The 13,749-nt window shown below is 37.1% G+C and overlaps 1 protein-coding gene across 1 annotated transcript in view; it reads left to right on the forward strand.

The window, feature by feature from the left end:
• Positions 1-13,749, forward strand: part of SATB1 (SATB homeobox 1) — an 80,271-nt gene that overhangs the window by 35,658 nt on the left and 30,864 nt on the right. The window contains exons 8-9 of the mRNA XM_077750916.1: positions 3,029-3,241; positions 11,347-11,502. Coding sequence (XP_077607042.1) covers positions 3,029-3,241; positions 11,347-11,502 — 369 coding nt within the window. The remainder of the gene's footprint in view (positions 1-3,028; positions 3,242-11,346; positions 11,503-13,749) is intronic.

Below are 13,749 nucleotides of genomic sequence, written 5' to 3' on the forward strand. Positions count from 1 at the left end.
ACATGCAGCCCTTGACATACTACTTTCTTAGCACGAAGAAAAAATCTTGGTAATAGATCCCTCTAACTCTTCCCCATGGGGGACTACTACAGATGACCTTGATCTAAGTCTGAACTATGTTTTTGACTCCAGGAAATGGGAAACAGGCGCCATGTACATCTTGGGTCTGTAAATGCAGCTACTCACATAACAACAACTTGAACAGGACCAGAACACGCATTCCCATATTCAGATTCTAAAGTCATTTTGCATATAGAAGTATTCTCAAATGAAATGATTTTTTTTTTTTTTTGGTAATTAACACATTCTAATCAAAATATTTTCTAACAATATTTTCAAGTATTTCCACCAGGGGGCACTCCCCTCATTGAAAGCCTGGGCCAAAAAAAAAAAAAAAAAAAAAAAAACAAAAAAAAATCCAAAGGTTTCTACAACACCTGACAGTGTCTACACTGGCTACTTTAGAGCTCTCTGAGTGTTCCAGGATTTGAAAGATTGCTTTAGACCTTAACATAGTGCAGGCAGAAAAACTTGTACTTGCTGCAGTAGAATAATTAAGTGGAAATAAATGTGCTGCCTCTAAAACACTTTATATGCTTCACCAGGAAGTCATGCCAAGATCAAACTATGAAAAAAGGAAATTTTACATTCTCTCCCAAGTGCTCTGTGGTCTTCTTGAAGCATGCAGGAATGACTTAGTTTCAACAGGACTTGATAAAGAACATGAATGTTATTTTTTCCTGTGTTTGCTTTTCTCACTGTAGTTGTCTGCTACCTCAGAAAACTTTTAATGGAGAGGATATAGTATTTTGTTATTTGAGATTTATAAATGTCTAATTTCAAGTGTCCAAAATACAGTAACATCCTAAATATCTATAGGATTTCTTTTGACCTAATCTGTTTTTTAAATTATTGAAGAGTGTAGATGGAACGTCCTACGTAAGGCCATGTAACTTCATTGAAGGCTTACCTTGATTAAATTAGTAATTGCCACTACAATTTGCCCATGAGTAGCATATCTCATTCTTAAGTTTCTATCACTCATTTACAATTTTTTCCTTCTGTGGTCTGAATACACATAATTAATCCATTTAGTAAATGTTTATCAAACACTCATGTGGTAGGCATTCTGCCGGGATGACAAAAATGAATATTAGGTTATTATGCGCCAGGAATTGAGAACCTGTATTTCTCTAAAACGTACCTTTCTATCTCTTGATTTCTGTGTGGTTCTTGTATATTGCTTTGCCAGGCACATTTTTTTTAGTACATAACATTTGGTGGAGAAAACTAGAGAGCAAGGACTATTTCTTATACCTATTTTCAAGCATTTTTTTGAGACCTGTATTTTTTGGTTTCAGAGTGACACATCAAAAACAGTCAATCTAATTAGTTGGCCTTGTGCAAATTAAATAGCTGGATGATTGACTGCCTGTTTGACTAAATTTTAGTTAAATTGACTGGATGTTTTATTCTTGTATAAACACAGTTGCAGCATTACTTGTCAGTGTTATGAGTGAAAGGGACATGCACCCTTCATTCTTCAGTCACATTTTTTATGGTGAAACTGAAAGTTTGGGTCCACTTTCTAGGTTTCAGGTGCAGAGACCAAATGAGAGACTAAAATTCAGTCTTAAGGCCTCTGAGCCTATTGAAGGGTCTTTTTAATAGTAACCTATTAATCATTTTTAAATTGGACAGTGGTTTTATACTCTCTGTACCCAAGTGTTATATTTGGGCAGTGTGGTACCTTATCCCCGAGGAATTAGGAAACCATGAAAACGCCCAAATGTTACCATCTTTAGGCTCAGTCGTTTTGATATGACACTTTGTCTCCTCTTCCCCAAATGTACTTTTTCACCATTTCTGCAGGGTGACTGGAAAGTGAAATTTACAAATTATATGGAGATCTTGACAACATTTTATTTGGAGCTACACTGTGATAAACTGATACTCTGGCTAAATGTGGAAGGCAGACATGTTCTGGTATTCCAGACATTATTTCATGCACAAGATAGAGGAGGGTAGAGGCCGCTCAGTCCTTACTAAATGGATAGAAAATGTTTGTAATCCTTCTATTTCATATAATTCCTTAAACAAAAACGAGGAAACCCATTCATTGTTGAAAAGCTTCTTTTATTTAAAAATTGGTTGATAATTAATGCTCTAGTATTTGGGGAGAGGGACACCTTAAAGGAGTTTACTAATGGTTTGTAAATTTCTTCTATTACTAATAAAGACTTCTGTCCCTTAAGAAATTCAGTAACTACAGAATTTGATCGTGTTCTTTTCCTGGGCATGTTGTGATGGATTTTCGCAATGTAAATATGACGTTATGTATTTCAGATTTAATCAGTGGTTTCTGAAGTTCAGAATTTCAGCCTGTTACCCAAAGCATGATAGTATTTAGAATTTTTCAGGGGAGCCTGTATAGTTTCCTTAAATGGTAAATACAAAGAATCTCTCATGTTTGACTCTTAATTTGAAAATTAAGGGATAATTTAAAGTATTGCCCGTGAAAACATAGCATAAATCTTAGATGGTGCTTTAGTAGTGTTCTTTTTTTTTAACAATTCACGTTCTGGTATTCTCTTTGAAAGTTCTACTTCTCCAGAAGTGGCTTTGTATCTTTACGTATCGGGCTGTCAGCCTTCCACTGCCTTTGTCTAGGCAGCTTGAGAACTATACAGTTCCAACGCTGTTGTATTATGAGCATTTCGTTTATTCTTAACTTCGCTCGATCGTCTCTCTGTGAAAGATTTCATGGCAAGTTAAGCTACTCAAAGGAAGGAGACCAATTAGGCAGTTTCAGTTAGTGTTACACGTAAAGCAGATGCTTAATAAAATTAAGAATACAATTGAGGTGCTCTCCTCTCTACCACTTCAAATGAAACTAATACATTTCTGCGTGGAATTGATGCTTCTGACTGTTCAGTTTCTAAGCAGAGTGGAGAAGGAGAGGGAAGGATCACCACTGCCTAGGCAGAGCTCGGGAGCAAGCTCACCCTGTACGTTTCATTCCCTGCAGGGCTTGCTTTCAGAAATCCTCCGAAAGGAAGAGGACCCCAAGACTGCATCCCAGTCTTTGCTGGTAAACCTTCGGGCTATGCAGAATTTCTTGCAGTTACCAGAAGCTGAAAGAGATCGAATTTACCAGGATGAAAGGGAAAGGAGCTTGAATGCTGCCTCGGCTATGGGTCCGGCCCCCCTGATAAGCACACCGCCCAGCCGCCCTCCCCAGGTGAAGTCTCCTGCGCTCTTTCCCTTCCTCCTCCCCCTCCTCCTCTTCTTCTTTGTAATGTCTGAGGGAGAATCTCAACAAGAAATTGGAAAGATAGATGAATAGATACCAATTTTTCTAAAAATAATAATTCATAGAGTTGCCTGAGGAGACTTTGGTCCCAAATCAGTGATTCTGATATAAAAACAATAAGCTACTAATTAGAGGAAAGAAAATTGCTTAGTGTTGCTTCCTTTTGGGGGTTCTTTGGGGGTGAAAAGTAGTCTTTAAATGGGATGTTTGTCTCTACTACTATTATTAAGTAAAGAAATATATTAAGGTCGATAGGAAAAAGAGAAATAGTCCATTTTATCCCTATGAGTTTTAGAACTGCCATTTGGATAGTGAATAAATAAAAATAAATAAATAATTCCATTTGTATTTATGCTTTCCAATACGAACTGCAGCTGGTACCAATTACACATCATCTCGTTTGTAATCTTTCATAATTAAGTTTAATACAATCCTTGAAGGCAGCTTTAAATGGTGCTGATAAGGAATTCCACCCATATTCCCAGAAATGGGCACATTTTCTATTTTTCTAAATTTTCGCACTTTTAGAAAAGACAGAAGTCATCATGCAGGTAACTTTGTGTACATGTATCTATATTTATATTTTTTAAATAGAGTTTTAAAGATAACCTTGTAAGTATGAGAATTCAAGAAGTTGATTTGCAGTACAAACTACTAGACAAAATTTGATAGTAGATTAGACTTAAAATCAATAGGCAAGTATATTTTTTACACATTTAATTTATGGCATGTACAACTCTTATTTTTAAGATAAGAGTTAAAGCTGGATAAACCTGAATATGGAACATAAGTTTAAAATATTCATATAAGGTCATCATGAAATTGTATTTTGACCTCAATTTCTTTTCATCAATAATAATAATAAAAAAAAGATGTTTCCAAGTATGGAAACAGAAAAAGCTCATTCAACACTAAAAATGAAATTGCGACAGATACCTTCATCAGTAAAGAATAGACATAATATTCAGCCACTTGTTGAGGTTCTTAAGCTGTACGTTGTAATGTTCTGAAGTGAGTCTTTTGTGGAAACATCCAAAGTCCATTTTCTCCATTTTATGTAATAAAAACCAATTTGGTCTTGATGTTGTAGGCACAGAATGTAAGGAAGTCATTGCCGCAATTGTGAATAAGAAAGTCATGTCTCTAGCAGAGAATAATGGTATTTATCTGCATGTATACGTATCTACCTGCCTACACACATAATAACTGAATTTCATCTATAAAGCCTTCCTTAAAATTTTTTATAAGAAAAAAGAATGCAAAGTTCTTTATACACACACATTTATATGTATGGCTTTTAAAGAGTGATTAAACAAAAATAATATACTTTGGACTTGATTTAACACTTATTTGTGGTGTTGGGAGTTAATACACACACCATCGTTAGTTAACTTTGCTTCTGTAATCATCACAGAAGGCCTCTGGGCAAAGAGTTATTTTACTTACCACTTAATCTGCAATACTAACAAAAGAATTGCTTACTTAAGATCAGTATGAACTTCAGCATTAAGCTGTTTCTTTTTTCTTTTTTTGATCTATCTAAATATTTGACGCAGTAGCTCCTTACGACAGTTTTTGTCTTCTAATTTTTCCATGACTTTAATGCTTTTGTTTTCCCAAACGTGATTCTGCCATCCTTTTTCATCAAGTTTTTTCTTTAGCTACATTTACATTAATTCCAAAGTGGTATTTCTTTTCATATACTATTAAGATACTCTCTGGGAGCTTTCTTATACATCCCTCTAAAGACTGTGTCTGCTGGTAAGTTGGGATAGAAAATATAATTTATTTTGGCCTACATTATTGATTAACCGGTTGAGCTACCCTTAGCTTTATTTGTTTGTTCCCCAGAGGAATTGAGACCAAGCCTGTAGCGGGGATACCCCGCCAATGATGAACATGTAAAGTATGTAGTTACCACAGAGTCTTAGTGAAACTCTTTCACAGGAAAAAAGTTTCTGGTAATGCAGAATTCCTAGCCATCTAACCAAATTCCGAAGTGGTTATCAGATGTGTATATAGTTTTATTTCACTGCTATAACATACGTCTTCAAGTATCATAACTTGCCTCACTGAGAATTCCTTTGCATTACTTAAAATTATGTTAACAGAGCTCATAACTCCTTTGTCCACCTTTTACCCTTTAACCGTGACCTTATGAATTAAGTTTTAAGAAGTCGTTAATGTGTTAAAAGAATTATCAGTGTAAAGTGAATACTTAAGATTTGGAAACATGTGTTCTCCAGCAGTGGGATCAGTACAGTTTCGCAACAGCTGAAATGGAACCAAAACACCATACTTAAGGTTGTAATATGTTTATTACAAGTGATTAAAATGGCAGGGGAAAAAGGGTCAAAACCATGAATACAGAAAGAGGCTGCAGAATTTTGTCTTTTTCAACTTTATAGTTTTGACAAAGAGGAGTCTCTCACCACGTTTCATTTCCCCCTACACGAAGAGATTCAAAACATATTTTGAGGCCAGCTTTTGGCTTGGGTTGGAGCCGAACCCTGATTTCTTTCTAAAGCACATTTTTTTTTTTTTAAAGGTAGAGGTCTCATATGACTCACAGGAGACCCAGACCACCTTTAGGCCTGAGAGAGCTGGATTCTCTTCCAGCTCCTTCCCTATAGAATTGAGATCATACAGAAGATGATTGATGTTATTTTTTGAGAGAGTGAGAGAGACAGAATGCAAGTAGGGGAGGGGTAGACAGAGAGAGGGAGATAACAGAATCTGAAGCAGGCTCCAGGCTCTGAGCTGTCAGCCCGGAGCCCGACACGGGCCTTGAACCCATGAACCCTGAGATCATGACCCAAGCCAAAGTTGGTCACTTAACCAACTAAACCACCCTGGTGCCCCCATACAGAAGATGATGGAGATGTCCTCCCAGGGCCCTACCAGGCTGAGGACCTAAACTGTTGAGGGACTCACATTCTAAATTATCTTTAAGAAGGGAACTTCCCTGGTTTTAGTCAGGCCCCAACCTTTATTATAAGGAATACTTCCCTGGGAAGATCTAGGCCAGTCTCAGATATCACCAGAGCTCTTGGCTGGCTGCTGTCTAGGTGAGATGCCTCTGGTGCACACCTGTCCCTTGTGCCTGAGTAGTGGCAGCTGTGCCGTGGGCTTGTCCTCTGTCAGCGGCAGTAGGCTCCGGGCCCAACCTGCTTGCTAAAAGCCTCTTTTCATAACCTCTGTTTTCCAATGAGAGAAATAAGATTACCTTGTACTTGGTAATGGTTCACAGTTGTCTAACACCTTCATGCACAACCTTTTGGTAGGAGAAAGAGGAAAAAAAATAAAGTTAAGGCTTTGTCAATTTTCACGTCCCTTATTAAGTCTCTTGCTCTTTCTCTGTACTTCAAGCCACCTCCTCAAAACACAAACATTTTCAAAAGGGGAAGATGAAACGTTGGGACTTTTTCTGTTTGTCATAGAGAATGGGAAGTTGTATTTTTAGATTAGGAAGAGGAACACATATGATAACATTCTACTGATACGGTATGTCCAGTGTTTGACAGATGACCCACTTTTGTAGATTTCAGACAGTGAGGCATTTCTGACATGGTGGAGAGAGTAGCCCTTTCCAAATTTTGTTCATATGAACATGTCTGGGGGAACCCAAAGCCTCCAAAGCTCCCTGGTCTTAAAGATTTCTTTTCTGATTATGTTTTGCAAATTTAACAAATGAATTTATAAGAGGAATTTGATTTATAATAATTAGTGATTATTTTCTGGGACTTATCTGTTCCACAGAACAGATCAGTTTTAAGTTGATGATTTCTATTTAGGTATGTGCTTATTCTGAGTTTATTTGTGTGTTTTAATATGTGTGGCTTTTAGAGTTAGCAATTTCTGTTTCCATAAGAACTGTTTGAAAGCCTGTGAATACCAACTTATAACTGATACTTCACTTACACAATTATTTTTGCTTTATATGTTTACGTCGGTTTATGTAATTCCTTAGTTTCTCCTGAAGGAAGATGGGATATTTTGTAACAGGGCATTAGAAAATGTAATAAGTTCATTTCAACAATGTATAATTTGCATAGCAGCCACACCCTTCTGTCTCTTTACAACAAAGTTTTCTATAACATAATGAAACATAGATTCAGTCATGGGCAGTCACTTAACATTTGATAAAAGTTTTGTTATGAATCCTGCGGCCAGCATGATTTTAAGATCTTCTGTGCTCATAAAATGCTTCCCGTTAACAGTCATCCTCTAAAATAACTGGAGGGCTTTTTAACATCCAGATTTGGAAAATAATTAATATTGTTCCTAAGAAGAACAGGAAAAAAAGTAGTATAAGAAGATAGGACCATGATATTCAAGACGGTGTTAATATATAAATATTTAAGAATGGGGACCATTATCTGTCACTGGTAAGAATACTTCAAAATAGCATATTCCTTATATAACAATACCATGAAAACGTCTATAGTTCACATACCTTGACAAATAAATTCAGGTTGGAGTACTCAGGGTAATAGCTAAAGCAGATAAAACCATTAGCTAAAAATTAGACATTAATGAGCTAGACTTAGCAAAAGGCCACCAAAAAAGGTCCAGCATGCATGTCTTTAAAAAGTAAGAATTTTTCCAAAGAAAGAAGTCTTGTGTAATATCACGACCTCAGTATAGTGCAGTGGTTTCTAAAATAAGCATTAGCATTAGACAGACTTGAGTTTAGATCTTATGTTGCCTCATGAATAAATCACTTCTTTGTTTTAGGAGAGTTTTCTCAATGTTAAACTGGGGCAATAATAGTATCTACTCAGGCCTGTCGTGCAGGTTCGAGCCACGTACCTGAACATGATGCCTAGCACCTTAGAAGCAACCAATAACCGCCAGTTGTTATTACTGTAATTACTGTTAAAGGTACGACCAGCTTTAATTGTGTGTGCACGCACACGTGTGCATTAGGTGCTTGCAGGCACTCTCTCCTCCATCAACGAATTGTACATATACCAATCAGGACCACAGCCGAGTTCATTTTGGGTAGTATGTATGGGGTACGTAGCATGTATTTAGTATTTAGAGTTCGTTTGCTAGCGTGATTTGATGCATTCAGCAATCCATGAAGAAACAGAATAGAATTTTCGTGGAAAATTTGCCTTCTCCTGCACAGATTCTTAGTGAAATATAAAGCAGACCCCAGTGCTTGCACCCTGTCCTCACTTGGGAGGGGATAATAGTAGAAGCTCCAATTCTAAACTACTTCCCCGGCGCCGCCGTAATGATGGAGTGGCACACCCTACCTTGATAAAAGCTATTCGGAAAGCAACTGCATTTATTTTACCTCCTGTGCTATTTGCGGAGAAGAGCTGAAGAGTAGTTTGTTTTGCCTGGAATGAACTACTTTATGAATTTTAATGTGTGATATAATATTAAAAGCTAAACCAGGATTAACGAAGATTTTTTTTGTACTAAGCTAAAATAGTACTTAGTAGAGTGAGGTATAAAAGATTTTTGTTTCCATTTTTACCTGGGGAAAAATTCAGCTTTCATATTTTTGAAAAGCTGTCCAAGTCAGTTCCCCTTAAGCAATGGCTTGTACTTAGGAAAAAATGTGATTCCAGAATTCTAATAGCTTATCTATGATAAGATACATATCTGAGCCAACAAGATGATAAAGAGCTTTTCTAAATATTTTTTAAATGAGCGATAGTTTCTTTACATTTTAAAAAATTGTTGCTCTTTTTTTTTTTTTTCATTTTTAAATGTTTCATGTGTATGCCTTTTCCACTTTTGATTGTGTTACCTACTAGGAAACAGTTATTTGACTTTTTTTTATGATTTGAAATTCTTGCTCTTTGGTTCTAGTTGAAATTTCTTTATTAAAAAAAATTAAACAGAAGAAATTTTTAGAAACCAAATCACAGGTTTGAAACAAATGATTATAGCCCACCTCAAAGATACATTCTTAAACATAGTTTTTACAAAAGAACGACAATTATTTTAAAAACATACTGAAACAAGTTTCCGAAGCCTGCTTTCTTAACTATTGCTAAGCAGATTGCTACCAAAGAACTTTCTTCCACTGTACTGGACTTCAGGCCCCCATTTCCATAACATTCAATTTTCAAAGCCATTGAAATGGCTTTTCTTTTCTCTTTCATTTAAGCAGTGAGAAAAATAGGTATTAAAAGAGACCCCATGGGGTGATCAAATCTATCCTTCTGCCTCAAAGCAAGACCACCCCAGAGCAAAGTTGCGAATCTCACCAAAGCAACTTTGCAGGCAATTTATGGTAATGCTTTAACTCTTCTGGCTCCTAAAGTGGTGTTTAGCAGATTATTGCTTCAAAGCCTGTGTATGTTCTTAGTGGCCTCCAGTCGTTAATATACCTCCGTGAGTGCCCTTGCATTCTGGAGCCACAGAGCTAGAGGGGCATTCTGGAAATGGAGCCTATACTCTTACCATTCCCGTCTCCAGTTTATAGGTTAGCAGTGGCAAATGAGGTCCAACCAGTTGGTCCCTTGCCCTGCCTTACTCTGTGTCCGCACGTGGGCCTGGGGGTCCACCCATGTCACAGCATTATCCTTTCAGTGCCTAGAAGGCTACTGTCCCAAGTGGAAGAAGAATCTAGCTGCCTTCTTGAGTTAACCAAGTGAAGGGTGTTATTTTGCTAACTGGCTAGAAGTCAGAGGGCATGTTTTAAAGACTCTGCCCTTAGGGGCAGAGGATTGAATTGCTTAGGATAACCCCTGCCCATCTTTTGATACCAAGTATTAGTTAGGGGGGAGAGTGAAATAGACCTGAAAGAGTTGCAGCATGACTAAAAGGGTGTATCATTTCGTGACCAAAAAAAAAAAAAAAAATCATTCTTTCTGAAATGGACTTCACTTTCTGTTGCTCATTGTATATATGACAAATTGTCCAAGATGATAACAGAAACCTGGGTTCTGGAAAGGATCCTAAGAAATGTGGTCGTTGGCGAGTCATTTTGCAGGGTCCTGTATCTGTGGTGACTTTTCATTTACATTTTCACCAATTTCCTAGTAAAAAAAAAAAAAAAGTAATGACATAGTTCATATGTAAAATCGTCCAGGCCGATTCACATGACTGCATAATAAAACCTAAATGTGAAGTTTTAAAAAGTAATAATAGTTATCAATAAATTTTGAGCTTGAGATTTTATTTTTACCCCACAGTTTTGCATCATTTTCCTGATGATCCCTGCTTATTGTTATTACCAAAGGCATTGATGCTGATTTTTCACTCAAGTTATTCATTTTGAATATATTTATAAAGTCACCAATTATATAATTTGTGTAACTTGTAGTAATGTTCTGTTAAATATTGTGAAACATTTTCTTATTGTCTGGATCCACAAGTCAAAAGGAAATAGTTACATACAGGGGTGCCAGGAGAAGATGAAATAATTACACAGAACAGCTTGGACATGCATGTGTAAAATGCAACCAGCCTTTATGATAATTAAGCAAGGCACTCTACCTGTTTCATGGATGGATAGAAGATTTAAATATGCAGCTTTGCAAATGGCTTTGTTATGGAAGATTTTAAAAATGAGACATAAGAGGAACAGGCATTAAAAAAAAGAGAGAGTCTAAAATTAAAAAGGCCATAGTATGTAATAGCTATTAGTGATGCAATTGTCTATTAGGCACTGGGCACCCAGTGAAGATACAGCACTGGGCATTATGGTTTTAATTGTGAATTTCCTTTGTTAGAATTGCAATGGACAGTAATTGGGAAACAATTAGTTTAGGGTTTTCAAGTCTTTGAAACTATTCTGTTTTCCAGAAAACTTACTTTATGATGCTCTAATTCCTGTTTGTCAGCTGGCAATTGCTGTCTTAGTACCGATGCAATCACCTGTGACAATGTGACTTTCTTAACTTAAGCAATCTGATCTCGGGGTAATAACTAATGTTGAATGACTGCTCTGTTGATCACCTTGATCATAAAAGGAGCAACAATGTCCAGTTTGGATGCCGAGCCTGAAGAGCTTCAAAACAATTTGGCCAATGAAAAATGACAGTCATGTTCAAAATGTTTTGTAGGTGAAAACAGCTACGATTGCCACTGAGAGGAATGGGAAACCAGAGAACAATACCATGAACATTAATGCTTCCATTTATGATGAGATTCAGCAGGAAATGAAGCGCGCTAAAGTGTCCCAAGCACTGTTTGCAAAGGTTGCAGCAACCAAAAGCCAGGTAAGAGCCTCTGTTAGGCATGGAGAATGTTGATCCGCGATGCCTGTGAAAATTTCATTCAGAGGGGTGTCTGTTTTCAGTATTGACCCTGCATCGCTGAGAGGTCACAGTCTCCAGGATTATTGACAGAGCTCGGTGATGAAACAAAAATGTTGTTCAGATTCAGGCAGTAGATACGAGGTTCTGTTTCCTCTAACACCTCCTCCCCAGACCAAGGATTTCTCAGTAACTCTCTGGGTCAGTTAATAGTCGTTTTCAGAAGGATATGGTAATGTATAGGCAATTTCTCAATGTGGTCTGTCGTACTGATGCAAATGACTTGAATTACTGTTGTTTCATTATTACTTAGATGACCTTGATTTCCATCCTAAAATACTGCAAACATAATAGTTTCTTCTGTTCCAACTCTGCCATCTATATCTATCCGGGGCACTCACTAAAACCAACCAGCTTGCCCACCACACAAAACTTTGCACCTTAACGACCCTCATTTTTCCATAGATACATGATATAGAAGATGTACAGATTGAATTACAACTAGAAAAGCCGTCTAAATCTGATAAATTATAAATGAATAGAAGTGAACTGGAAAAGTTACAAGTCCCCACTAAACAAGATAAATACCTAACCGAGGACAGAAAATACAGTGCTCTATCGGTATGATTTTCAGATATTGGTGATTTATGCCCATCAAAAGCAGGGTCATCCATAGGAACAAACTTATAATGACTTATAAACCCTTGTTCAAAGCCACGAATACTTTTTAAAGGACCAAAAGAATACTAAACTGTCTTTCCCTTTACAAAATATGTGGTAACAAGATCAAGGTGGGGATTTAGAGGCAGTCAAGGGCTCAGGTGAGATTTTAACAACTTGCAATTTTAAACAGACACACTTTCCCTGTCATTAGTGAACTCTCCTTTGTAAAATGGCCTTCCTTGCTGCTGTCAACTTCTGATAAAAATATACAATTCGGAGAGTATTTACACTACAGTGTATTTACTATACCATACTTTTTTTTAAGCTCTTCCTAAGATTTTTCTCTATCAGCATTAATAGTGGTACTTGATCGGAGTTTTGCTTTAGAAAAGGTTGTACTTAATTTAAGTTATAGACTGGATGAAATACTTAGGGGATATCTTGGAAATGTTATATAAAAATGATTAAACTCAAGCTGTGGACTGTAAAAATTATAGCTTTATAGGCCACATGCCTGCCTACCCTTCAATCACTGTCAAAGTGATAATTTCTACAATAATATGTTTCTTTTATTGTGAGATTCTAAACATCAAGTGCTGTTTAAACATTAAACTGAATTGTTTATGTTAGTGCTGTACTCAGCGTGTCATACATCAGGCCACCGTAATCTCTCATGGAATGTAAAATTCTGTCATGAATCATGGCTTGTATATCGGAAATTACTGTAATTTTGATTGGAAATTACAGGGCTCTTGAAATGTTTCTAATTATGATAGAATGTTAGAGCCGCTTCAAACCTGTGTGCTTCTTCAGATGTCTTCATTTACATGCCAAGACTATGCGTTAAGGAGAAATGTCCTGTTTCTTCCTTTACCCCTCACCCACCCACCCTGCACATTCTTGTTTGGGCTATTTAGTCTAATTAGGATGAGGATCTCGTATTCAGATGTATATTATCCTGCCTTTCTTTCTGATCCTACATCTTTTCTGACCTGTCCAATTAAATTATCAAGAGCAACAGACTGTATCCCTACAGGGCCCCTTTCTCCCAAGTCTCAAAAACAGATAAACACAGAAATTAGATGTGTATTGTTGTAGTGGGAGGGTCAGTCTTAAAACAACATTAAATGTGAAAGGTTTTTGACAACTGCCATTTCCTTGCTTGTCATCTGTCCTTGAAGTCCATGACTTTCCTCCCTCCCCACCTTTTTTCTGAAATGCATGGCTCCTTATAGTTGGCAGCCCCTATGCTACCTTCATTCGTTCTTTCTTTTAAATGATATCGGCCCACGTGGACTGAGTTACTGATCTGGGAACTACTTAGACAGTGGCCGCAGTTGGTTCGTAATGTCATGTGAGCGATGTTCTGGTGGGTTTTTTAACATCTGTGCTCTCCGTACCCCTGTCCTACAAAGCTCCCCATGAGCCTTTCAGCAAATGTCGATTGCAACTTCTCGGCCTCTGCCCGGATGGCGTGATTCCCAGAACCCCTTAGCTCCCCTTCCCTCATTACTGAGGAAGAGAGAATCCAAGGAGGGCAGTTATTGG

This window comes from Crocuta crocuta, unplaced genomic scaffold (assembly GCF_008692635.1).
Source record: "Crocuta crocuta isolate KB4526 unplaced genomic scaffold, BGI_CrCroc_1.0 scaffold279, whole genome shotgun sequence".
NCBI classification, from domain to species: Eukaryota; Metazoa; Chordata; class Mammalia; order Carnivora; family Hyaenidae; genus Crocuta; species Crocuta crocuta.